Here is a 26,694-nt window from a genome sequence, read left to right on the forward strand (position 1 = left end):
GAAAAGACTTACATCACAATGAGGGATGTGCATCAACGTGTGTGTGTTATCCATATCATCCCCGACTCTCCAGTGTCCTTCAGGGCAAATCAGGCACAGGTTTTCTCCATGCGATGTCATGATACCCCCCTTGACTCCTGCTGTAAAGTGGTTTGTGTAGGTAAAGACTCTCCAGCTTATCATTATCATGTGGAAACCAACATTTCTCTTCATTCATCGGACACAACTTGCTTTAGAAGAGAAAGCTAAGACATGTCCCTCCATAATTCCTGGACGGGTCATTGCCATCATCAACTTTATCGCAAAGAAATCGGGGTTTGAAAAAATAGCGTTATTTCCTTCTTCTTTCACTTATGAACACTATCTAATTTTCATAGCATGAGTCACCCTTGGGCCGTAGGTCAACTACTCTCGTGGCACTAGTCAGAAAACCCGGAATCTTATCGCGTTAATATGGGATCCAGGTTCACCTTCGCGTAGAACCTGTATTGCAAGTATGGAGAGGCGGGTGTTGAGGGATCCAAACCCATGACCTAGACTAGAGACAGTATTCGTACGTAATATCAACGTTGCCTTATTATTTTTTCTGCTTTCACGATGATGATCTAATTCAAGAGAGGTATTCGTTAGCAACTTTTAAATACTCCTCAGCAGACTTTGCAGTCGAGACGTAGGAGGGTTGAAACATCGTCCTGTGTTATAGGGTAATACGAGCCAGGACCCTCAGCTGAGCTGGGCCTCAAATTATCATACGTGGCGGAACCCTAACTTGCTCGCCTAGCAACGCTGAGTCACATATATAGAGATCACCTATACAGGCTGTGGTCTCCGTGCATTACACACGACAGCTAGCGAATGGATGCCAATGACTCAGACCTATTCTTCGATTGTTCTTGGAGCTACTTCGCATCCGCTGGAAACTGCAATCACACACACACACACACACACACACACACACACACACACACACACACGTCCGATCCCTTGTTATATCCCATTTGTAATCACTGGAATCATTCTGTCAACCGCTGTATTATCCTCCTTCTTAATGAGTGAAGATGTGAAGTCGTTGGGCGTTTCCCATATCTTCATAAAATCAGACACTGGCGTACGTGGAGACATTGGTGATTCCTGCCAGACCAGCTCCCTGATTGCGCCTTCTGCTGTCTTCTCAAACAGCCTGGCGCTCTCTCGCTGAGGGATAGTGTATGACCCTTTCTCCCTGAGGCTTATGCCTGGCTCTCACTCTCACAAGGGCTGGTGTGTGGCCCTATCTCGCTGAGGGCTGGTTTATGGCCCTCTCTCACTGGGGATAGTGTGCAGCCCTTTCTAGCTGGGGCTTATGCATGACTCTCTCTCACAGGGGCTGATGTATGGCCCTCTTTCGCTTGAGCCGGTGGCGGGTCTCTAGACGATCAACCTTTTCGTTGATGAAAAATATCCTCCTTCACATCACACTGGTGAATGATGTCCTCTTTCACATCACATCTTGTATATCATCAGAAGGATATCTCATAAGTGAGGTGAAGATGAGGAGAGAGAATATACCAGGTTTGATGTGTCTATAAAAAGCTTTATGGACTTCCTTGGTGTGGCGGTGAGCGTTCCTAACCGTGACGCATTCACGGGCCGACCAGGGTCGAGCGCATGAGTTCTGATCCTGGTTGCGGCAGTCGGTCCACAGTCAACCTAGCTGTTCATCCACTCCTAGGGGTTGGTCGATAAAATGTGTACCTAACTTATCCCAGGATATATAGGTAAGAAAAGGATAATGTTTACAGCTTGTGTTTTTTCCTGATCGAAACTCGTCTGCGTCAGAGAGAAGTCATAGTCGTAATGTAACCTTTTACACCAAGTTGATGGAAACGAGAAATAATCATCGATAATTCTTTATTCATTATACTTAAATTACCTCAGACCAGGTCAACATGATCTCCATACACTGAGGAAAATCTTTTTGGTCGCAAAAGTTTGTCAACACTTGTTTTGAATTGTGGTACTCTCATTATAACTATTCTATCACAAACTGTGTATATTTTGTTTCAGACATTTAGTTCAAAGCTTCAGTTTAGTCTTTATCATCTAGAGAGTAAGTCCTCCATAACAAGTGCTCTACAAACGCAGACCAGGTAGCAGGAGACAGCGGAACTCTGGCTCTTGTAAGCCACTAGTACACACGGTAGGAGACAGCGTGCTCTGGGTTGTTTTCAATACGGAGGAGCTCAGCGTCAAGGGGGGCAGCAGGGGCGGCGGCGGCGGAGGCGTAGGTGAGGGCGGGATGACCAGCGTAGGTGGGTAAGCCGGCAGTGTAGGGAAGAGCTGAGCCCATCATGGTTGGGTGGGCGAAGTTGAAGGGAGCAGAGAAACCATAGGGAAAGCGGAGGAAAGAGTTGGGGTTGGAGATGATAACAGAGCGCCTCTTACGAGCGGCAGGGGCTGTGGCAGCTGTGGCCTCGTCGTGAGCGGCCTGGTGATCGGCCCTTGCGGTGGCGACCTCTGGAGTGTAGTCAATGTACTTGGGTTCGGGCTTGGCAGCGTGAGCGGCCAGGTGGTCGGCCCTAGCGGCGGCGACTTCTTGTGTGTAGTCGAGGAATTCAGGGGCGGCAGCCTCAGGCAGGTTGGTTCCGGACACACGGAAGCCCAGGGCATCGGCCACGTAGTGCTGGGTCTGCACCTTGCCGTCGGAATCCAAGTAGTTGTATGAGCCGCGCACATTGCCGAAGGCGTCGCGTGTCTCAGCGCGAGCGTTGAAGCCACCGTTGTAGCCGAAGGAGTACTGACCGAATTCGTCCTGAGCATTGTACTGGGAATGGATAGGTGCCATAGAGGCGAAGGGAGCCATGTTGTAAGCCATTGGAGCGGGAGCCAAAGCCTTCATGGTGGGCTGTGGCATGAGTGGCAGACCACTTCTGTACCATGGGTGGAGACCGGGGTGCGCACCATAGAGTCCTTGATACCATGGCAGCTGAGCCACGCTGCACGCAGCAACGGCCGCAAGAGTAAACACTGTCTGAAATAAGATATTCATCATGTTACCATTGTGTATCACATATATAATGCAGCATACTCGTATAAACTTCCCTCGTTATTTGGATAATTCTATAGCGTATATATTCAGTTTGTGTCTGAGATTAATGCAACTGTAAGGGAGAGAACTCACCAGAGCGTTCATGTTGACACAGGAGGAAGGAGCTGTCTGCTGGTAACCCTTATGATTGCGTCTTATATACCAGCTGGAACATCCTCACTCGCCTTCATAGTTGATGAAAACCAGGAGAAAAAATCTTGGGTGGGGTCTGGAGGGATTCACATACCCACGATTGTCCCGTAAGTTCATAGACCATTTTTTTGCGTCTATATGTAGGTAATTATGGTGGTCGAATGTGATCATGATCTTATTATATATTTTTCATATTAAGATGATACGTTTGAAACAGTTAAAGGCAGATCTTAGGGAATGGAAGATGACTGCGTTTTTCAGACAAGGCTTATGATGTCTGCCATGAGGGCAACATTATTAGCCCCGAAAAGACTTACATCACATTGAGGGATGTGCATCAACGTGTGTGTTATTCATATCATCCCCGACTCTCTAGTGTCCTTCAGGGCAAATCAGGCACAGGTTTTCTCCATGCGATGTCATGATACCCCCCTTGACTCCTGCTGTAAAGTGGTTTGTGTAGGTAAAAACTCTCCAGCTTATCATTATCATGTGGAAACCAACATTTCTCTTCATTCATCGGACACAACTTGCTTTAGAAGAGAAAGCTAAGACATGTCCCTCCATAATTCCTGGACGGGTCATTGCCATCATCAACTTTATCGCAAAGAAATCCGGGTTTGAGAAAATAGCGTTATTTCCTTCTTTCACTTATGAACACTATCTAATTTTCATAGCATGAGTCACCCTTGGGCCGTAGGTCAACTACTCTCGTGGCACTAGTCAGAAAACCCGGAATCTTATCGCGTTAATATGGGATCCAGGTTCACCTTCGCGTAGGACCTGTATTGCAAGTATGGAGAGGCGGGTGTTGAGGGATCCAAACCCATGACCTAGACTAGAGACAGTATTCGTACGTAATATCAACGTTGCCTTATTATTTTTTCTGCTTTCACGATGATGATCTAATACAAGAAGGGTATTTGTTAGCCACCTTTTAAATACTCCTCAGCAGACTTTGCAGTCGAGACGTAGGTGGGTTGAAACATCGTCCTGTGTTATAGGGTAATACGAGCCAGGACCCTCAGCTGAGCTGGGCCTCAAATTATCATACGTGGCGGAACCCGAACTTGCTCGCCTAGCAACGCTGACAGTCACATATATAGAGATCACCTATACAGGCTGTGGTCTCCGTGCATTACACACGACAGCTAGAGAATGGATGCCAATGACTCAGACCTATTCTTCGATTGTTCTTGGCGCTACCTCGCAAACGCGGGAGACTGCAAACACACACACACACACACACACACACACACACACACACACACACACACACACACACGTCCAATGCCTTGTCATATCCCATTTGTAATCACTGGAATCATTCTGTCAACCGCTGTATTAACCTCCTTCTTAATGAGTGAAGATGTGAAGTCGTTGGGCGTTTCCCATATATTCATAAAATCAGACACTCTGGCGTACGTGGAGACATTGGTGATTCCTGCCAGACCAGCTCCCTGATTGCGCCCTCTGCTGTCTTCTCCAACAGCCTGGCGTTCTCTCGCTGAGGGCTAGTGTATGACCCTTTCTCCCTGAGGCTTATGCCTGGCTCTCTCTCAGAAGGGCTGGTGTGTGGCCCTATCTCGCTGAGGGCTGGTTTATGGCCCTCTCTCACTGGGGATAGTGTGCAGCCCTTTCTAGCTGGGGCTTATGCCTGGCTCTCACTCACAGGGGCTGATGTATAGCCCTCTTTCGCTGGAGCTGGTGGCGGGTCTCTAGACGATCAGCCTTTCCGTTGATGAAAAATATCCTCCTTCACATCACACTGGTGAATGATGTCCTCTTTCACATCACATCTTGTATATCATCAGAAGGATATCTCATAAGTGAGGTGAAGATGAGGAGAGAGAATATACCAGTTTTGATGTATCTGTCAAAAGCTCTATGGACTTCCGTGGTGTGGCGGTGAGCGTTCCTAACCGTGACGCATTCACGGGCCGACCAGGGTCGAGCGCATGAGTTCTGATCCTGGTTGCGGCAGTCGGTCCACAGTCAACCTAGCTGTTCATCCACTCCTAGGGGTTGGTCGATAAAATGTGTACCTAACTTATCCCAGGATATATAGGTAAGAAAAGGATAATGTTTACAGCTTGTGTTTTTTCCTGATCGAAACTCGTCTGCGTCAGAAAGAAGTCATAGTCGTAATGTAACCTTTTACACCAAGTTGATGGAAACGAGAAATAATCATCGATAATTCTTTATTCATTATACTTAAATTACCTCAGACCAGGTCAACATGATCTCCATACACTGTGGAAAATCTTTTTGGTCGCAAAAGTTTGTCAACACTTGCTTTGAATTGTGGTACTCTCATTATAACTATTCTATCACAAACTGTGTATATTTTGATTCAGACATTTAGTTCAAAGCTTCAGTTTAGTCTTTATCATCTAGAGAGTAAGTCCTCCATAACAAGTGCTCTACAAACGCAGACCAGGTAGCAGGAGACAGCGGAACTCTGGCTCTTGTAAGCCACTAGTACACACGGTAGGAGACAGCGTGCTCTGGGTTGTTTTCAATACGGAGGAGCTCAGCGTCAAGGGGGGCAGCAGGGGCGGCGGCGGCGGAGGCGTAGGTGAGGGCGGGGTGACCAGCGTAGGTGGGGAAGCCGGCAGTGTAGGGAAGAGCTGAGCCCATCATGGTTGGGTGGGCGAAGTTGAAGGGAGCAGAGAAACCATAGGGAAAGCGGAGGAAAGAGTTAGGGTTGGAGATGATAACAGAGCGCCTCTTGCGAGCGGCAGGGGCTGTGGCAGCTGTGGCCTCGTCGTGAGCGGCCTGGTGATCGGCCCTTGCGGTGGCGACCTCTGGAGTGTAGTCAATGTACTTGGGTTCGGGCTTGGCAGCGTGAGCGGCCAGGTGGTCGGCCCTAGCGGCGGCGACTTCTTGTGTGTAGTCGAGGAATTCAGGGGCGGCAGCCTCAGGCAGGTTGGTTCCGGACACACGGAAGCCCAGGGCATCGGCCACGTAGTGCTGGGTCTGCACCTTGCCGTCGGAATCCAAGTAGTTGTATGAGCCGCGCACATTGCCGAAGGCGTCGCGTGTCTCAGCGCGAGCGTTGAAGCCACCGTTGTAGCCGAAGGAGTACTGACCGAATTCGTCTTGAGCATTGTACTGGGAATGGATAGGTGCCATAGAGGCGAAGGGAGCCATGTTGTAAGCCATTGGAGCGGGAGCCAAAGCCTTCATGGTGGGCTGTGGCATGAGTGGCAGGCCACTTCTGTACCATGGGTGGAGACCGGGGTGCGCACCATAGAGTCCTTGATACCATGGCAGCTGAGCCACGCTGCACGCAGCAACGGCCGCAAGAGTAAACACTGTCTGCAATAAGATATTTCTCATGTTAACACTGTGTATCACATATATAATGCAGCATACTCGTATAAACTTCTTTCGTTATTTGGATAATTCTATAGCGTACATATTCAGTGTGCGTCTGAGATTAATGCAACTGTAAGAGAGAGAACTCACCAGAGCGTTCATGTTGACACAGGAGGAAGGAGCTGTCTGCTGGTAACCCTTATGATTGCGTCTTATATACCAGCTGGAACATCCTCACTCGCCTTCATAGTTGATGAAAACCAGGAGAAAAAATCTTGGGTGGGGTCTGGAGGGATTCACACACCCACGATTGTCCCGTAAGTTCATAGACCATTTTTTTGCGTGTATATATAGGTAATTTTCCTGGTCGAATGTCATCATGATCTTATATACTATTGTTTCTAAGATGATACGTTTCAAACAATGGCAGATCTAAGGGAATGCAAGATGACTGCGTTTTTGAGACAAGGTTTATGATGTCTGCCATGAGGGCAACATTATTAGCCCCGAAAAGACTTACATCACAATGAGGGATGTGCATCAACGTGTGTGTGTTATCCATATCATCCCCGACTCTCCAGTGTCCTTCAGGGCAAATCAGGCACAGGTTTTCTCCATGCGATGTCATGATACCCCCCTTGACTCCTGCTGTAAAGTGGTTTGTGTAGGTAAAGACTCTCCAGCTTATCATTATCATGTGGAGACCAACATTTCTCTTCATTCATCGGACACAACTTGCTTTAGGAGAGAAAGCTAAGGCATGTGCCTCCATAATTCCTGGACGGGTCATTGCCATCATCAACTTTATCGCAAAGAAATCCGGGTATGAAGAAATAACGCTATTTCCTTCTTCTTTCACTTATGAACACTACCTAATTTTCATAGCATGAGTCACCCTTGGGCCGTAGGTCAACTACTCTCGTGGCACTAGTCAGAAAACCCGGAATCTTATCGCGTTAATATGGGATCCAGGTTCACCTTCGCGTAGGACCTGTATTGCAAGTATGGAGAGGCGGGTGTTGAGGGATCCAAACCCATGACCTAGACTAGAGACAGTATTCGTACGTAATATCAACGTTGCCTTATTATTTTTTCTGCTTTCACGATGATGATCTAATTCAAGAGAGGTATTCGTTAGCAACTTTTAAATACTCCTCAGCAGACTTTGCAGTCGAGACGTAGGTGGGTTGAAACATCGTCCTGTGTTATAGGGTAATACGAGCCAGGACCCTCAGCTGAGCGGGGCCTCAAATTATCATACGTGGCGGAACCCTAACTTGCTCGCCTAGCAACGCTGAGTCACATATATAGAGATCACCTATACAGGCTGTGGTCTCCGTGCATTACACACGACAGCTAGCGAATGGATGCGAATGACTCAGACCTATTCTTCGATTGTTCTTGGAGCTACCTCGCATCCGCTGGAAACTGCAATCACACACACACACACACACACACACACACACACACACACACACACACACACACACACTCACACACACACACGTCCGATCCCTTGTTATATCCCATTTGTAATCACTGGAATCATTCTGTCAACCGCTGTATTATCCTCCTTCTTAATGAGTGAAGATGTGAAGTCGTTGGGCGTTTCCCATATATTCATAAAATCAGACACTCTGGCGTACGTGGAGACATTGGTGATTCCTGCCAGACCAGCTCCCTGATTGCGCCCTCTGCTGTCTTCTCCAACAGCCTGGCGTTCTCTCGCTGAGGGCTGATGTGTGACCCTCTCTAGCTGAGGGCTGGTGTATGTCCCTCTCGCTGAGGGCTGGTGTATGTCCCTCTCGCTGAGGGCTGGTGTATGCCCTTCTCCCACTGGGGATAGTGTGCAGCCCTTTCTTGCCTGGGCTGATGGCTGAATTCTGACCCTCTCTCACCAGGGCTAATTGCTAGGCCTTTCTCATTGGGGTTGGTGCCTAGTAGTAACACGGGTTTACAACACACCCATCAGTTGTGTGGGACACTGAGCACAAAACCCATTTATGCTGGACCAACATATGCCAGATATATCGATCTATAATCAACAAGAACCTCCACTGACCACAACATCTGGATACAACATCCTCAGCTCTGAACAACATAACGTATATGTGACTTCCGGCCACACCCTGTTGTGGGCACTCGCTTGCCCTTGATTATCACCTTGCAAAAAAAAAAAATATTGATGAATCGATAGATAACATTAATCAGAGATGTAGAGGGGAAATAGATAGAAATATAGTACGTGTTGTAAGTGTACGTACGGAACTTGACTGATATTAGAGTGGAGTCTGTTAGAGTGTATGACAGTCAGGGTTGGTGTAGCTAGCCAAGCACACCCGAGTCAAGGTGTAGTAGTGTCGTCTTGTGACTGGCCAGAGTGTAGATAGAGCATCGTTCGTGTTGCACAGTGTCGCATGTGGTGTACAGTAGTGGAGCAGTACACTGGTGAGAACACCACACACGCTGCCACAGTCTTGCTCACCATCCAGGAACTCTCCCCACTCTCTCATCACTGTATTTCATGTCTTGGAAGGTATTGTCATGCGAGTTGCTCCAGCTGTCTTAGCGTTGGAGGAGATAATGAGGGGCGTTAGGCTTGCATAAATGCTTACCTCCCAGGGGGTCATGGAAATGCTTCAGGACAGCAATGCGTCCTTCTGTGGTGTGTTCTCTCAGCCCCGTGCACCTTCCTTTGACATTAGGTAGTCGGTACAGGACTTACTTAATCACGCTATGTAGTGTTCGTGTAACATATGGGTCACCGAACTGTACTTCATACTGAAATATGTAATTCATTAGTTGCATTTCATACACCAATGTCGAGAAAAAGAAATTCACTGATATGAGAAGACCTTGAATTTGCACTCAGTTTTCATCAAACCAGATCTAAAACACAAACTCAGAAGACTTTTGCATTGTCAAAGTATCCTGCAGACAGGGAGGAAAATCTTCGTTACGCATGTGTAACTTAAGTCGGTCATATTGTATAGCAGTGTCATCACCAGATCTGGTTTGGGTTTTGATGCTCAGAGCAAATCAAGCATTCAATGTTTTATAGTACCGGCCACAGTTCCCTCTCTAAGCCAAGTGTCGTCCATGCCTCCATTGTGTGGGAGGGATTAACGGAACTGTGGCTCTTAAGTGGCCCCTCGACCACGACGTTGGAGCAACGTAACATTAGGTGTATAAATGAGGGTGGCTCAGCCTTGCAGACGGCGGCAAGGACAACAGGAGTGTAGGGTAAAAGAGAGGGAGGGAGGGAGGGGTTCTTTATCACCGTGTGGTGGGCGTTGTCCGCGGCCACACTGGAGAACTGCTTTTGGGATACGAGTTTACGACAGCAGCAGCAGGAGGAGCAGGTGTTGGGCGGCGACCTTAGGGACGGATTCAGGCAAGGTGGGGGGGAAGAACGGACCAGGGACAGCCATGGCCAGACCATCTGGGACTTCAGGCACGTTAGTGTCGGACATGCGGAATCCTAGGGCGTTGGCCACATGGCAATGGGTCCTGCACACTTTACCCTTGACGTTCAGGTACTTGGACGACCCACACAAAATGCCAGAGGCGCCCCGGGTCTCGGCACGACACTTGAAACCACCGTTGTAACTGGAGGACTGGCCAATTCCTCTCCCTGGACATCATGTCAGGGATCACTACGTGCCATAGGAGTGTCAGGAGGTTTGATGTGAGCCATTCGTACAGAGGCTATCACAGGCTTGATATGTGTGGGTTCGTCAGCCATACGTCCCCTCGTTGTTGGCTACTTTTGCACCGAAGCTGGAGACGGAGTACGCACCATGCCGTCCTGGGTAGTACGAAAGGAAACGCATACGTGCCATAGAGCTAAATATCAGTAAAGGAGACGGGTACGTATCTAGTAAAGGAGACGGGTGCGTACCTAGTAAAGGTGACGGGTGCGTACGTAGTAAAAGAGACGGATACGTACCTAGTAAAGGAGACAGGTGCGTACCCAGTAAAGAAGACGGGTACGTACCCACTAAAGGAGACGAGTACGTACCCAGTGAAGGAGACGAGTACGTACCTAGTAAAGGAGACGGGTACGTACGCAATAAAGGAGACGGGTAGCTACCATAGAGTTTGGGATGACAAAAGAGGAGTAGAGGTGCACGTCCATCTTGGACTAGTGGATGAAAAGGTCAGTCAGAGAGGAGCGCATACCACGAACTCCTCAAATCCTCACAACCAGACCGACCACAAAGGGACGATATTCATTGAGGGGATTCTCCTTTTTCATATGCCATGACTGGCCTTCATACTTCAGTGCGCCCTTTTTTTTGTGACCTGATTACATCCTATGTGCATTCTTCTGGCACACATCCCTTCCCTGCCGTAAATCCTTTCCCTACCAGAGCGTTTGTGATGACCCGTCAGTCAGGAGCTGTCTGCTGTCGACCGCTGTCGTTGGTATATACAGGTTAGAAATAAAGGACCATGATTAGATTTCCTCCAGATCTCTGTGGACTCTTGTGTTGCAGTGATAGCAGCCGGAAACTGTTATCTTAGAGATCTTATTTTACCTATGATTGTTGCAAGATGATGAGAATACAAGAACACATTGAGAACGTATGGCGTATCTGGTCAGACGATTGTCTTGTGGTGTGTCACACGGTGTTTGGCTCATCCTTCACAATCAGGAGACAAGACCAGACGCGTTCACTTCAGCTGGAACCTGAACGCACCCAGACAACACCAGTTGTATTCATAACCCAAGGGCCGTAGTGTTGATTTAGGGCGAGCTTGGAATAAAACCTCTTTCTTATATCAAGGTTGAACAATAAGGAGTTGACATTCCAGGGGAAAAAACGAACTTCAGATTAACGAACATGAATTACCAATAGATCAAAATTGTGGTATGACAGTGACACCGAGAGTTTTAAGGAAATGGCCCAGCCTGATCACTGATGGCCATCGTGCAGGCAGACGTAGTCTTGGTTGGAGCCTCACTCACTAGATCAGGTATATGAACACCTCCACCTCGGTCTATATTTAAACCATAAAGAGAAAATGATAATAATAATTGTGTATTACTCTTCATCAGTGTTTAGAGACTCTGGCTATAAATGGAGTCGGTCATATATATACACTACTGAGCCAGAGTTCGGTCGACTATCTCCCCCCCCAACCCTAAACTTGTCACCGGGCGTCCTTCAGGCATCAATGTAGAGCAACGACAAGGAGCCCCTTCTCGCCTGGCAATAATGAGCGTACCTGGCGCAGGGTGATTCTTTGATGGTCTTCATCAATCGTCTTTGTAACAGTCTAGGGTTAACCCCTGTGGGTTCAAGTCACGATCAGTCCGTCAGTCCATTGTCGAGGTGACGTAGCATTCGAACCAAGAAGGGGAGTGTGTAGTGAAATACTCGCGGAAGGAGAGTGAGGAGGAAGAAAATGTTGGGTGGGGAAGGTTTATATAAAAGGTGTTCAGGACGGGTTCCCCCCGCGGTATAGCCTGCCCCAGTAATGTATCCACACAAGGACAGCGAGGTTGCTGTAGGTGACAGGAGCGCCGTTTCTCTATTGCCTTTCCTCATTCCAATTCAGAGTCTTCCACGAATGTTATGATGGTGATTGATTTGCCTGTCGCCCGCCCGACATTTCATGTGTGGATTGATCGACCCAACGCATGAAAGTAAAGTAGTTACAGTCAGTAAGAATCGTACTTATTTCTCTTCTGAAGTTTATAAAAGAGAACGATATTTTCATCAGAAGTCTTGACTTCCAAAGTTGGCTCTTTTCCCTAGTACATGTCGTGTTCCAATAATGTTTCCGAGTCGAACATTCCCCTCGCGAACGTTTAATCTTTTAACACGCTTGTACCTCACATCGTATCGTGTTTAGTATTTTTCGTTTGTATGAATGATTTACCAAGATCTCGTTACTTTCTTATCACATACGGAATAAACGTATAAAGACGAATCTTTTTTTTTCTTTTTTTTATTTGTATATGCCCAGTTGATTTGCCCACCTTGACGAGGTAACATCGGGGACAGACGAACAATAGCCTCATTAACACAGATGCAAAAAAAAAAAAAATGTAGCTGCTATGTATGATGATCCGAACCCAGTGCTTCAGACTGCGGTTTATCTTGATTTTTTCTTATGCCCTGGTTCAGTCCAGTGATAGTACGTCGCCCCCCATATACCACATCGATTCAGTTCATTCTGTGAAATGCACACCTCTCTCGCTTTGGAGAGTCATTTTCAGACCTTGATACCCAACCGAGAGCCAACTTCATTTCATCTCTCCATCTCTTCCTCAGTCAGGCCTTTCCCATTGCTCTCTCCATTCAAAAGTCTTCCTTCACCTTTTCCATATGTTCGAGGTGGGGAAGGAATCGATCTGTATCAGTTCCAATTAAAGACAGTCCGACTGATTATCATTTACATTTCTTTCGTCCCTTTGTGGATTCATCGACATTTTTCCATAAATGATAAACTGTTGTAAAAATCTGCGATAAATGGGAAGTAAAGTTATCGAAAAAAAAAAAAAAACAGGATTGAATCTTCGCACAAGAAAACGGAGACTTGATTCCATCGGCAGATCATACAAGAGAAACATTTCTTGTGTTTGTGTCTGGGGAAATCATGACTTCGAACATAACGATTCCAAAACGATCATGGAAGAGTCGAACATAAGCAGCCATACTTTAGCATGATTTATTTACTTTACTTTAGCATGATTATTTACTTATTCGAGACTCTTAAACAGTCGTGGTTCTCGATCAGTTTCTCATGGCGAGCCATTTGAATTCTTCCAAGGTTGTCTGGACCCCACTCTTGAGCAAAATGGCTTATTTATGATTCACTTTTCATATAAAAACCAGAGAACTAGAGTAACTGAGGGAACCAGGTTTACTAAGTGTAGGAAATTGACCATCGGGCTTCACACTGGTCAGAGGAGTGGCTCAGTACAGCATCACGTCATCTTTGTGGTGCTCATCTACATTGCCCGCCCGTGGTGCACACCCGGCACCCGTCCCTCACACCCTCCTCCGCCCTTCACTACGAGTGGTCGTCATGGTCGCTTTGGCGACAATCTGGTACAGCTGAATCCTATATTTGGATTCAGTACTCCGTTTTCTTTCTTAAGATTTGCATTAACTTCATCAAAGTTAAAGTATAAAGAAGGTAATGTTATGTTATGGTTGGAAACGTTCAGAATAACACAACCACAAAAAAAAGGTGTACGTATAAGATTAGACCTGCTTGAAATCTATCTGGTAAAAGGCATTATCATTCATTTTAAGTGGATAATCCTGTGTTCGAGTATCACTGCTGCTTGTATGAATAGGAAAACAAGTTATTCATATACTTATTTTTATTAAGAATAACAAAATATAAGATCCATAATATTTTGGTATCTACTAGTGGTAAGGAGTGTCAACACCAAGTCTTGGAGGTTTTGATGCTCTGCTGATACTCACTTAATCAAGTGTTTATAACTCATAAAAAGTCTTAGTAGTATCAGCCATAGACCAAGCCCTCCATGACAAGTGCTCTACACGCCTGGACAACCTAGCAGGAGACAGCGAGACTCTGGGTGCTGTACGATGGTTATTCCACGAGATAGTAGGATGCTGTGGACAACATGAACTGCGTCGCCGACGGCAAGAATGGAAGGAGCGTCGGCTTACGTTGTTTAAGAGGAAAGGTGATGTAGGAGAGAGGGAATCTACCAAGGCCTGTAGAGTGTAGACCACAGGGACAAGGAGACCGGAGGAGAAACTAGATATTTAGATCTGGGTTGGTCATAGAACGGTGTTACTGACTGGATCACGGTTAGACAGCAGCAGCAGCTGAGGCTTCCTCGTGAGCTGCCTGGTGTTCAGCCCTGGCGGCGGCGACCTCTGGAGTGTAGTCAATGTACTTGGGTTCGGGCATGGCAGCGGGAGCAGCTGCGGCCTCATGAGCGGCCAGGTGTTCGGCCCTAGCGGCGGCCACATCGGCAGCGTAGTCGAGGAATTCAGGGGCGGTAGCCTCAGGCAGGTTGGTGCCGGACACACGGAAGCCCAGGGCATCGGCCACGTAGTGCTGGGTCTGCACCTTGCCGTCGGAATCCACGTAGTTGTATGATCCCTGCACATTGCCGAAGGCGTCACGCATCTCAGCGCGATTGTTGAAGCCACCGTTGTAGCCGAAGGAGTAACGACCAAATTCATCCCGAGCATTATACTGGGAATGGATAGGTGCCATGGAGGCGAAGGGAGCCATGTTGTAAGCCCAAGGTACGGGAGCCATAGCCTGGATGTTTGCAGGTTCGACTGACATAGCCTTCAAGGTGGGTTCAGGCATGAGTGGCAGACCACTTCTGTACCATGGGTGGACACCTGGGTACGCACCATACATTCCTGGATACCATGGCATATGGGCCACGCTGCATGCAGCAACGGCAGCAAGGGAAAGCACTGTCTGTAAACATTAGAGTTGACTTTTAGTAATATTCCTCACAAGCTACTAGAACATTATAGTATATTACCTACTGATATGTGCCTACAATGTCGTGCATTATTGCAAATCTCTGTAAAACCAAAGTATTTGTAAGAGCGGACTCACCAGAGCGTTCATGTTGACACAGTAGGGAGGAGCTGTCTGCTGGTGGCCGCTGTGACCACGTCTTATATACCAGCCACAGTATCCTGATATTCTTACCTGGACGATCAGAAAAACAAGGGCGGTGTCTGAAGGGGTTCACATACGTATGGATGTACCGTTCTCCTTTTTATTTCACTTTTTGTGTGTCCCTCCGTAGCAGAGAAACGTCTTATATTTCCTCTCATTCTTCCTCCTCCCTTTTCATCATCATTGCTCTTTCATTATTATCATCATTACTGTTATTATTATTATTATTACAATCATTATTATTATTGTTGTTGTTGTTGTTGTTGTTTTAATTAGCATCATTATTATCAGTATCATCATTATCATCATCAATCATTATCATTATTGTCATTGTTGTTGCTGTATCCAGTTATTAACACCCTAATCCTGACTGGATGGAATGGATGTAGTGATGAGAGAGCTATAGTGAAGATGAGGGTGTAGTGAAGACGGAGACTACTACTTGTTTCTAGGGGGATGATATTGAAGGCGTCTGTCTTATTGATCACCCGTATAACGTTGTTGAAATATAAGTTATGGTAGTGGCATCTGTTGGTTCATTGATGCTTGCAGTTACCTGCACATATATTTCTTGTGAGACAGAAAAAGGCCACAACCAGTAATTTACTGGACTCGTGTTACTGGTTTGGGAGAGTGGTTGTCCAGAGTATGTCTGGCACAGACCCCAAGTCTACATTGTAGCACAATGGATTCGTGAAATGAAGCTTTCATTGATAACATTTGGTACTGATGATACACAAGTGTGTAGAATGAGACACTAAGACAGTGAGGAATGTATACCACTTTGATCATAAACATATAACGTGTTGACTGATCTTGACCTGGTCGGTCATGACGCTCATCTGATGATATAACGTAAGAGCAATTGGGCTACCTGGTGGGATCATCATGTAAGTTTCGTTAATAGGTTTATATTATTTAAGACCGTCTTCTGTGCCCATCAGACCTGCACCAGGCGACCTTCATAATTTTTTCAGAGCCTCGGTAGTGACCCATCCTGGGGATAATTATACGATTTTTTGTAGAGCTAATCTTTGGTAAGAGTGATTGGAGATATGTGAGTCAATGACTATACGTGACAAAACTGATGGTCACAGGACGGGCAGCCACGTCATCCCAGCTATTGTTGTCCACTATGTAAACAGCCAGGTAAAGCCAGACCACAGTGGCGGTCGGTTATGGCAGCATTCCAATAGTTCCATCCAAGATATAACACTGGTCGAGGAAGAGATGGAGAACAGAAGAGACGAGGGAAGGATGTCACATTTTCAAGAAAGATAGACAGCTCCTGATTTACTGAGGTCTCTGGCACTCAGCTTCAGGGTCAACTGTGGTGTATGGACGATGAGGTATAGAAAACCACTTGAACTTTGAGGTCATTCATGGGCTCTATACCTGACCACTTGTCATATTGGCCTTAACCATCCAATGTTGTCTCGTTCTCATATACTTACTGGATTATCGATGGTTTCACCGGCGTTCACAGATGTAACACATATTAATGTACTGCATATGATGTGACACATTCACGTGTATTGTATAACACTTCGACCAATGGCAGACTGCACCAAGGTATAAGGTATATATAGAAATCAAATCAAGGTCTAACATGTCTTATATACTGTATCATTCATTATTCATATTTTTCTTTAATTTGATTACTTTCATTAGAGCTAATGTACAGAGTAGGAAACATTCTGCTGCTTCTTAAGAAGGGTTTCTACTTTTCAGAAATGCAAACGAAAGATAAATGTGAGGAAATGAGATAGGATCTTCTTAGAACCTATTAGATGAAAACATTACCAATTATTTTGAATGGTTAATTTGGTGTTCAAATGTCAACGTTGCCGGTGTAAGTAGGAAAACAACAGATATGTACTATATTTTTCTTTATTAAGAATATAGAAATATAATACCCATATAACTGGGCAGCCACTGATGTTAGGAGTGTCAACACCAAGTCTTGGAGGTTTTGATGCTCTGCTGATACTCACTTAATCAAGTGTTCATAACTGATAAAGAGTCTTAGTAGTATCAGCCATAGACCAAGCCCTCCATGACAAGTGCTCTACACGCCTGGACAACCTGGCAGGAGACAGCGAGACTCTGGGTGCTGTACGATGGTTATTCCACGAGATAGTAGGCTGCTGTGGACAACATGAACTGCGTCGCCGACGGCAAGAATGGAAGGAGCGTCGGCTTACGTTGTTTAAGAGGAAAGGTGATGTAGGAGAGATGGAATCTACCAAGGCCTGTAGGGTGTAGACCACAGGGACAAGGAGACCGGAGGAGAAACTAGATATTTAGATCGGGGTTGGTCATAGAACGGTGTTACTGACTGAATCACGGTTAGACAGCAGCAGCAGCTGAGGCTTCGTTGTGAGCTGCCTGGTGTTCAGCCCTGGCGGCGGCGACCTCTGGAGTGTAGTCAATGTACTTGGGTTCGGGCATGGCAGCGGGAGCAGCTGCGGCCTCATGAGCGGCCAGGTGTTCGGCCCTAGCGGCGGCCACATCGGCAGCGTAGTCGAGGAATTCAGGGGCGGTAGCCTCAGGCAGGTTGGTGCCGGACACACGGAAGCCCAGGGCATCGGCCACGTAGTGCTGGGTCTGCACCTTGCCGTCGGAATCCACGTAGTTGTATGATCCCTGCACATTGCCGAAGGCGTCACGCATCTCAGCGCGATTGTTGAAGCCACCGTTGTAGCCGAAGGAGTAACGACCAAATTCATCCCGAGCATTATACTGGGAATGGATAGGTGCCATGGAGGCGAAGGGAGCCATGTTGTAAGCCAAAGGTACGGGAGCCATAGCCTGGATGTTTGCAGGTTCGACTGACATAGCCTTCAAGGTGGGTTCAGGCATGAGTGGCAGACCACTTCTGTACCATGGGTGGACACCTGGGTACGCACCATACATTCCTGGATACCATGGCATATGGGCCACGCTGCATGCAGCAACGGCAGCAAGGGAAAGCACTGTCTGTAAACATTAGAGTTGACGTTTAGTAATATTCCCTCAAGCTACTAGAACATTATAGTATATTACCTACTGATATGTGCCTACAATGTCGTGCATTATTGCAAATCTCTGTAAAACCAAAGTATTTGTAAGAGCAGACTCACCAGAGCGTTCATGTTGACACAGTAGGGAGGAGCTGTCTGCTGGTGGCCGCTGTGACCACGTCTTATATACCAGCCACAGTATCCTGATATTCTTACCTGGACGATCAGAAAAACAAGGGCGGTGTCTGAAGGGGTTCACATACGTATGGATGTACCGTTCTCCTTTTTATTTCACTTTTTGTGTGTCCCTCCGTAGCAGAGAAGCGTCCTGTATTTCTTCTTATTGTTACTCCTCCCATTTCATTATCATTGCTCTTTCATTATTATTATCATTACTTTATCATTATTATTATTATCAATTATTATTATTAATATTATTATTACTATCATTATCATTCTTATCATTATTATTATTGTTGTTGTTGTTGCTGTTGTTGTTGTTGTTGTAGTTTTAATTATCAATCATCATTATCATCATCTATCATTATCATTATTGTCATTGTTGTTGTTGTTGCTGTATCCAGTTATTAACACCCTAATCCTGACTGGATGGAAAGGATGTAGTGATGAGAGGGCTATAGTGAAGATGAGGGTGTAGTGAAGACGGAGACTACTACTTGTTTCTAGGGAGATGATACTGAAGGCGTCTGTCATATTGATCACCCGTACAACGTTGTTCAAATATAAGTTATGGTAGTGGCATCTGGTGGTTCATTGATGCTTGCAGTTACCTGCACATATATTTCTTGTGAGACAGAAAAAGGCCACAACCAGTAATTTACTGGACTCGTGTTACTGGTTTGGGAGAGTGGTTGTCCAGAGTATGTCTGCCACAGACCCAGAGTCTATGACATTGTAGCACAATGGATTCGTGAAATGAAGCTTTCATTGATAACATTTGGTACTGATGATACACAAGTGTGTAGAATGAGACACTAAGACAGTGAGGAATGTATACCACTTTGATCATAAACATATAACGAGTTGACTGATCTTGACCTGGTCGGTCATGACGCTCATCTGATGGTATTACGTAAGAGCAATTGGGCTACCTGGTGGGATCATCATGTAAGTTTCGTTAATAGGTTTATATTATTTAAGACCGTCTTCTGTGCCCATCAGACCTGCACCAGGCGACCTTCATAATTTTTTCAGAGCCTCGATAGTGACCCATCCTGGGAATAATTATACGATTTTTTGTGGAGCTAATCTTTGGTAAGAGTGATTGGAGATATGTGAGTCAGTGAATATACGTGACAAAACTGATGGTCACAGGACGGGCAGCCACGTCATCCCAGCTATTGTTGTCCACTATGTAAACAGCCAGGTAAAGCTAGACCACAGTGGCGGTCGGCTATGGCAGCATTCCAATAGTTCCATCCAAGATATAACACTGGTGGAGGAAGAGATGGAGAACAAAAGAGACGAGGGAAGGATGTCCTTTTTCAAGAAAGACAGACAGCTCCTGATTTATCTGGGAACTCTGGCACTCAGCTTCAGGGTCAACTGTGGTGTATGGACGATGAGGTAAAGAAAACCACCTGAACTTTGAGGTCATTCATGCGTTATATACTTGACCCCGTGTCATATTGGCCTTAACCATCCAATAATTACAGGATTATTGATCGTTACGCCGGCGTTCACAGATGTACCACATATTAATGTACTGCATATGATGTGACACATTCACGTGTATTGTATAACACTTCGACCAATGGCAGACTGCAGTAAGTTATAAGGTATATAGAGAAATCAAATCGAGGTCTAGCATGTCTTATGAACTGTGTCGCTGCTATAGAGAGTGTGTGACCTGCTTGTGTCGAGTGTACCTCGAACGGGTGTGTAAAAAACCATAGTGTACTGATTGTGCCTTTAAAACCTCGGTATCAGCAGGACAGGTTATAGCACATGAGTTTAGTACATTAAATTCTCCATACCTCAAGGTGAAATACCTGAGAGTTGTGTCTGTATTCAATGTGATGACAACACACTACACATGGTGTGCCTTTCTGGAAGATACCAACTGACAGTACTCTCCATATGGTACTTCTTCTAAATGATACCAACATGGTATACATGTTGCTTTAATGTACACCCGCTGGGGTGGAGAATTTTTGGTGTGGTGTATCAGGATACAGTTCGTGTATATGGAAAGCAGTAGATGAAGCAGCTCTTCGTGCCTTTCACTCAGGTGCAACTTATCTTGGTGTGATATGTCAAGAACGAACTTATAGACTAGTGTAACCCATGCAGACGAGTGTAATTACATTATAGATCATTAAGATTAATGATTAAGGAAGATTCCCGGAATGGGTAATGACTAGTCATCTTTTATGCCTTGTTGTAAAACATCAGGATATAGCAGGTCAGTTACGACACTTGAGGAAGCAGAAAGCCCTGAGGTATCTCAGAAAACATTCCTATCAAAAGTGAGTTAGTGAAATAGGATCTGCTTGGAGCCTATTACATGAGAACATTACTAGTTATTTTGAATGATTAATCATTCATTTGAATGTCAACATTGCTGATGGAAGTAGGAAAACAACATATATGTACTCAATTTTCTTTATTAGAAATATCAAAGTATAACATTGATATAACTGGGCAGCCACTGATGGTAAGGGTGTCAACACCAAGTCTTGGAGGTTTTGATGCTCTGCTGATACTCACTTAATCAAGTGTTCGTAACTGATAAAGAGTCTTAGTAGTATCAGCCATAGACCAAACCCTCCATGACAAGTGCTCTACACGCCTGGACAACCTAGCAGGAGACAGCGAGACTCTGGGTGCTGTACGATGGTTATTCCACTGTGGCTGTGGACAGTACGGACTGCGTCCCCGACGACAAGAATGAAAAGAGCGTCGGCTTACGTGGTTGAAGTGGAAAGGTGGAGATACAGGAGAGAGGGAATCTACCAAGGAATTGAGGCTCTAGATCACATGGGCATAGAGCCCGGAAGAGAAACTAGATATTTAGATCGGGGTTGGCCACAGAACGGTGTTACTGACTGCATTACGGTTAGACAGCAGCAGCAGCTGAGGCTTCCTCGTGAGCTGTCTGGTGTTCAGCCCTGGCGGCGGCGACCTCTGGAGTGTAGTCAATGTACTTGGGTTCGGGCATGGGAGCGGGAGCAGCTGCGGCCTCATGAGCGGCCAGGTGTTCGGCCCTAGCGGCAGCCACATCGGCAGCGTAGTCGAGGAATTCAGGTGCGGTAGCCTCAGGCAGGTTGGTGCCGGACACACGGAAGCCCATGGCATCGGCTACGTAGTGCTGGGTCTGCACCTTGCCGTCGGTGTCCAGGTAGTTGTATGAGCCACGCACATTGCCGAAGGCGTCACGCATCTCAGCGCGATTGTTGAAGCCACCGTTGAAGCCGAAGGAGTACTGGCCAAATTCGTCGCGAGCATTGTACTGGGAATGGATAGGTGCCATGGAGGCGAAGGGAGCCATGTTGTAAGCCATAGGTACGGGAGCCATAGCCTGGATGTTTGCAGGTTCGACTGACATAGCCTTCAAGGTGGGTTCAGGCATGAGTGGCATACCACTTCTGTACCATGGGTGGAGACCGGGGTACGCACCATAGAGTCCTTGATACCATGGCAGCTGGGCACCGCTGCACACGGTAACTGCTACTGTAAACAATACTGTCTGAAATGGTAAAAGATGGGTTCTGTATTGGAACTATTTTTTTCACACTCGCTTGGATGATTACCATCTATATGCAATGAAATGAACTTCTGTATAATACACTGCAGCTAATATCCGAAAAAATTTTCTGTGAAGACTCACCAGAGCGTTCATGTTGACACGGGAGGGAGGAGCTGTCTGCTGGTGGCCACTTTGACCACGTCTTATATACCAGCCGGAACATCCTCACATTTTTACCTGGACGATCAGAAAAACAAGGGCGGTGTCTGAGGGGATTAACATACGTATGGATGTACCGTTCTCCTTTTTATTTCACTTTTTGTGTGTCCCTCCGTAGCAGAGAAGACTCCTTGTACTTCTTTTGACCTTCTTCTTCTGTCATCCTTATCATTATCATTATTATTATCCTGTATCCAATGTAATCAACACCCAAGATTTGATTTGATAAAGAAGACGTATTGAAAAGAGAGCTATAAAAAAGACGGAGATCAGAGTCCGTTTCTAATGAGATGATTCTGAAATCTACATTTAGTTGATCACCCGCACAACGACCATTGAACTATAAGTTGTGGTAGTGGCATCTGGTGGCTCCTATATTCTATGCAGTTGTCTGCATATGTATTGCTTGCAGGAGGGGAAGAAACCACAACATTATAGCAAACTGGATTCGAGAATTGAAACTCTCTTTGGTAACTTTAAGCACAGACTTTGCCAAAATTTGTTGACGGAGACACTGAGACAGTAGGAAAGGCATTCCCAGTTTGATCATAAGTATATTGACTGATCTTGTCCCCGGTCATCCTGTCGCAACGGATGATTATATATAATTGACCGACCGTTGTAGTAGTCTGCTTTGGCCCAGCTGTTCCCTCAGTGGTCAGCAATAAGCTGGGTTGACCTCCTCTCATGTGAGCATCAGCTTGTTCGGGTGTGGTCATACCCTATGTTGCTACCAATTACTGTGGCCAGAGATTAACTCCATATAAAACGAGATGATTATTCCCAGGATGGGTTGCTTTGCAAAAATCATGAAGGACGCCGGGTGCCGGACGATCTATCAGGAGAAGACGGTCATAGATAACACAAACCTATTTTCATAAGACCTTCCTTCAGTACCGAAGGACATGTTCTATTACAGGCATAACACCACAGCTACGCAGGTTATACATATGTGCGTAAAGTTAAAGTAATAACTAATCTCTTTTCTACTCCTCCCAGTACCAGTGGGTTACGCTTGCTGATCTAGTTACGGCGTATAAAAAGTGGATCTATCTGGACACTTCTCCCCTTTTACGTAATAGCAACATCCAAATGTCATGACTGACTAGGGCAAGGTCGGTCCACACGGTGTATCCTTACGATAGAACTGGCATCCATTTCCTACCTACCGTCTCAGTGTCTTCCTCAGTTAACATCTGTGCTTTCTCAATATCCGGGTCCGTCCTCGCGCGATGTCACACACTCTTGCACCTGCGGTTTTGGCGAAGAGATACTCTGGCCAACCATTGCCTCGAACAGGTAAAACGAGTCCAGCAGTTTCTTGTTTGTGTCCCTTTCCTGCCTGACGGGTAATATGTCTCCAAGTTACAGCAAGCAACAAGGAGCCACCAGATGCCACTACTAAAACCTGGTTTGTCTCAAATGCGTCACGGCAAAGTTGACAGAGAGCCAGTGGCAGCGTTATCTCTAGAAGTTATCATAAGTATATCCTACTTCATGCCACCCAAGTCCTAGCTACCCCTCTCAGCTTCACTCCACTCCCTCTTCGCTATACCCCTATCTTCACTACGCCATCATCCTCCACTTCTTCCTCATCTTCACTACGCCATCATCCCCCACTTCTTCCTCATCTTCACTACGCCATCATCCCCCACTTCTTCCATATCTTCACTAGGCCATCATCCCCCACTTCTTCCTCATCTTCACTACGCCATCATCACCCCACTTCTTCCTCATCTTCACTACACCTTCATCCTCACTGCAGCATCTTCATTAAGCCCGAGTTAAGATGCTCTTGATTTAAAAATACTACTACCGCTGCTGCTATTACTACAACTAGTAGTATTAGAACTAGTGCTAGTAATACCGATACTACTACCACTAATGATATTAATGATAATAAGGATATGAATGATTGTGAAGATAGATAATAGTAATAGTAATGATAATAATAATGATAATAATAATAATAATGATAATTATGATAATAATAATAATAATGACGATAATGATAATAATAATAATAATGATAATAATAATGATAATAATAATGAGAGATAAGAAGAAGAATAAGGAGAAGAATATGATGAAAAAGAAATAAAACAGATGAAACACTTTTCTTTCTACGGTAGGAAACAGGTTAAGAATTAGAACATATAACGGTACTTCCACAGAATGAAATCCGTTCAGACATCACCCCTTGTTTTTTGGGTAATTCAGGTTCTAGAAGGGCGAGGATGTTCCAGCTGGTATATAAGACGTGGTCCCATCAGCCACCAGCAGACAGCTCTTCCCTCCTGAGCCAACATGAACTCTCTGGTGAGTCTTCACAAACTCTTCTTCAAATGTAAAGTACGGTGTACTGTACAGTAGTTACGTATATCTCAGCAAAACTAGGTAAACATAATCATAGGGGGTACTGAAAGACGGTCTTATGAAGAAATAATGTTTTCTCATTTCAGACAGTACTTTTTGTTGTGGCAGTTACCGTGTGCAGCGGTGCCCAGCTGCCATGGTATCAAGGACTCTATGGTGCGTACCCCGGTCTCCACTCATGGTACAGAAGTGGTCTGCCACTCATGACACAACCCGCCACTGAGACTATGGCTCCCGTACCTATGGCTTACAACATGGCTCCCTTCGCCTCCATGGCACCTATCCATTCCCAGTACAATGCTCGCGACGAATTTGGCCAGTACTCCTTCGGCTACAACGGTGGCTTCAACAATCGCGCTGAGGTCCGTGACGCCTTCGGCAATGTGCAGGGATCATACAACTACGTGGATTCTGACGGCAAGGTGCAGACCCAGCACTACGTAGCCGATGCCATGGGCTTCCGTGTGTCCGGCACCAACCTGCCTGAGGCTACCGCCCCTGAATTCCTCGACTACGCTGCCGATGTGGCCGCCGCTAGGGCCGAACACATGGCCGCTCATGAAGCCGCAGCTGCTCCCGCTCCCATGCCCGAACCCAAGTACATTGACTACACTCCAGAGGTCGCCGCCGCCAGGGCCGAACACCAGACAGCTCACGAGGAAGCCGCAGCTGCTGCTGCTGTCTAACCGTAATGCAGTCGGTAACACCGTTCTATGGCCAACGCTGTCCTTATCATTTACTTCCTTCTTCGCTACTCCTTCTGTCTCTCTGCTCCTTTCACCTATATCCGCCAAGACTTGGTGGATCGCCCTATTCCTTTGCATTAAAACCAAAGCCACTTTAGCCGACGCTGCCACCACTATCATCGTCAGCAAAGAAGCCCATGATGTCCATGGCCTATCGTACGCAACCTACTATCTCGTGGAATAACCATCGTACAGCGCCCAGAGTCTCGCTGTCTCCTGCCAGGTTGTCCAGGCGTGTAGAGCACTTGTCATGGAGGGTTTGGTCTATGTCTGATACTACTAAAACTCTTTATCAGTTATGAACACTTGATTAAGTGAGTATCAGCAGAGAATCAAATCCTCCAAGACCTGTGTTGACACTACCATCAATGGTGGCCAGTGACATGTATCTTATATTTCACTATTCTTAATGAAAATAAAAAAAAAATATCATGCCATGTTTTCTTATGTATACCACCAACGGTAGCATCTGAGCTGAGAATTACCCATCTTCGGTAAATGCTCTTTTCTCATAAGTTGCAAATATTTATATGGAACTTCTGACACAATTGAAAAAAGGTGATAGGATATTGTCTACAAGGAACTTGGGTCTATATAGAATCAATCCAACTTTGAGAGAGAAAATGTGATAATTTGACATATGTGGGTCTCTTGCACCACACTGTTGACATATATAAACTAAACCAACCATGGCGATCACAACATGTGAATGACAGATGAGGCTGTAAGAGGCAAGAGGCAGGCACAATTCCAATAACCATCAGCAAACGCGCTTGCCCAACTTATACCTCACTATCTACCCCAACAGTTTTGCATCTGGAGATATTTGCATGACGGTATTATTCAACATTTAGTAAGAATGTGGAAGTAGGTGTTAAGTGTTGAGCAAGAGTGTGGCTGGCAGCGTGTAGCGTTCTCACTGGGAAACGAGAACACCGCACCGCACTGTGGCGAATTGTATCTTAAAGACACACAACACCTTGACATGTTACATGTGGTGCGTACTGTAACCTGTCTGACCAGATACACATTACCATAAAGTACTCGCCCACAGGAGCTGGTATGGACTACATCTCCAAGGTTTCCAAAATGAACTCTCCCAACTACATTTGTCTCATACCTGTGTGATTTGATGCCCTGTATCCCGTTATATTTCGTGTGCACTATACAGGCCTTGAAAGGACTCCTCTTTGTATCGTAATGACAGCCCAGTAACTGTAACTTGTGTTATATTTACGGGCAATAAACCTTACAGACCTCCATTCATACGTGATACAGATAATACTGCATTCAGACATATACCTTCCCGGTCTACACCATGATTTAATTAGGGTTACTAGTATAGTATGTAAACTGATGTTACAGAGAACGTGTTTCATGTTTATGTGGTACGTGAAGAGCTGCTCAGTCCTCGTGTGGTATATTGTGTTGCATACTGTGTTGCTTTCTTGTATTGTT

The 26,694-nt window shown here is 45.8% G+C and overlaps 7 protein-coding genes across 7 annotated transcripts in view; 2 read left to right on the top strand and 5 right to left on the bottom strand.

Annotated features, from left to right (window-relative positions):
• The window catches only part of LOC139759109 (cuticle protein 6-like), a 29,789-nt gene extending 4,121 nt beyond the window's left edge, over positions 1-25,668 (top strand). The window contains exons 2-3 of the mRNA XM_071681067.1: positions 24,396-24,433; positions 24,577-25,668. Of these exons, the coding sequence (XP_071537168.1) occupies positions 24,422-24,433; positions 24,577-25,176 (612 nt within the window). The 5' untranslated portion in view covers positions 24,396-24,421 and the 3' untranslated portion in view covers positions 25,177-25,668. The remainder of the gene's footprint in view (positions 1-24,395; positions 24,434-24,576) is intronic.
• Positions 1-26,694, top strand: part of LOC139759112 (ras GTPase-activating-like protein IQGAP1) — a 424,460-nt gene that overhangs the window by 246,668 nt on the left and 151,098 nt on the right. The gene's annotated exons all lie outside the window — the stretch shown is intronic.
• Positions 1,951-3,198, bottom strand: LOC139759328 (uncharacterized). Its single transcript, XM_071681453.1, has 2 exons — positions 3,161-3,198; positions 1,951-3,010 (listed from the first exon to the last, which is right to left on the bottom strand). The coding sequence occupies exons 1-2, from the start codon at positions 3,170-3,172 to the stop codon at positions 2,168-2,170; spliced, it is 855 nt and encodes a 284-aa protein (XP_071537554.1). The 5' UTR covers positions 3,173-3,198; the 3' UTR covers positions 1,951-2,167.
• On the bottom strand, positions 5,405-6,726 carry LOC139759329 (uncharacterized). The gene is made up of 2 exons (XM_071681454.1): positions 6,692-6,726; positions 5,405-6,541 (listed from the first exon to the last, which is right to left on the bottom strand). The coding sequence occupies exons 1-2, from the start codon at positions 6,701-6,703 to the stop codon at positions 5,699-5,701; spliced, it is 855 nt and encodes a 284-aa protein (XP_071537555.1). The 5' UTR covers positions 6,704-6,726; the 3' UTR covers positions 5,405-5,698.
• Positions 13,884-15,176, bottom strand: LOC139759330 (cuticle protein 6-like). Its single transcript, XM_071681456.1, has 2 exons — positions 15,119-15,176; positions 13,884-14,974 (listed from the first exon to the last, which is right to left on the bottom strand). Exons 1-2 carry the CDS (start codon positions 15,128-15,130, stop codon positions 14,345-14,347), a joined length of 642 nt encoding a protein of 213 aa, XP_071537557.1. The 5' UTR covers positions 15,131-15,176; the 3' UTR covers positions 13,884-14,344.
• Positions 17,059-18,364, bottom strand: LOC139759331 (cuticle protein 6-like). Its single transcript, XM_071681457.1, has 2 exons — positions 18,307-18,364; positions 17,059-18,163 (listed from the first exon to the last, which is right to left on the bottom strand). The coding sequence occupies exons 1-2, from the start codon at positions 18,316-18,318 to the stop codon at positions 17,534-17,536; spliced, it is 642 nt and encodes a 213-aa protein (XP_071537558.1). The 5' UTR covers positions 18,319-18,364; the 3' UTR covers positions 17,059-17,533.
• LOC139759332 (uncharacterized) lies at positions 20,798-22,132 on the bottom strand. The gene is made up of 2 exons (XM_071681458.1): positions 22,037-22,132; positions 20,798-21,895 (listed from the first exon to the last, which is right to left on the bottom strand). Exons 1-2 carry the CDS (start codon positions 22,046-22,048, stop codon positions 21,266-21,268), a joined length of 642 nt encoding a protein of 213 aa, XP_071537559.1. The 5' UTR covers positions 22,049-22,132; the 3' UTR covers positions 20,798-21,265.

The sequence above is a fragment of the Panulirus ornatus genome, chromosome 32 (genome assembly GCF_036320965.1).
Source record: "Panulirus ornatus isolate Po-2019 chromosome 32, ASM3632096v1, whole genome shotgun sequence".
Lineage (NCBI taxonomy): Eukaryota > Metazoa > Arthropoda > Malacostraca > Decapoda > Palinuridae > Panulirus > Panulirus ornatus.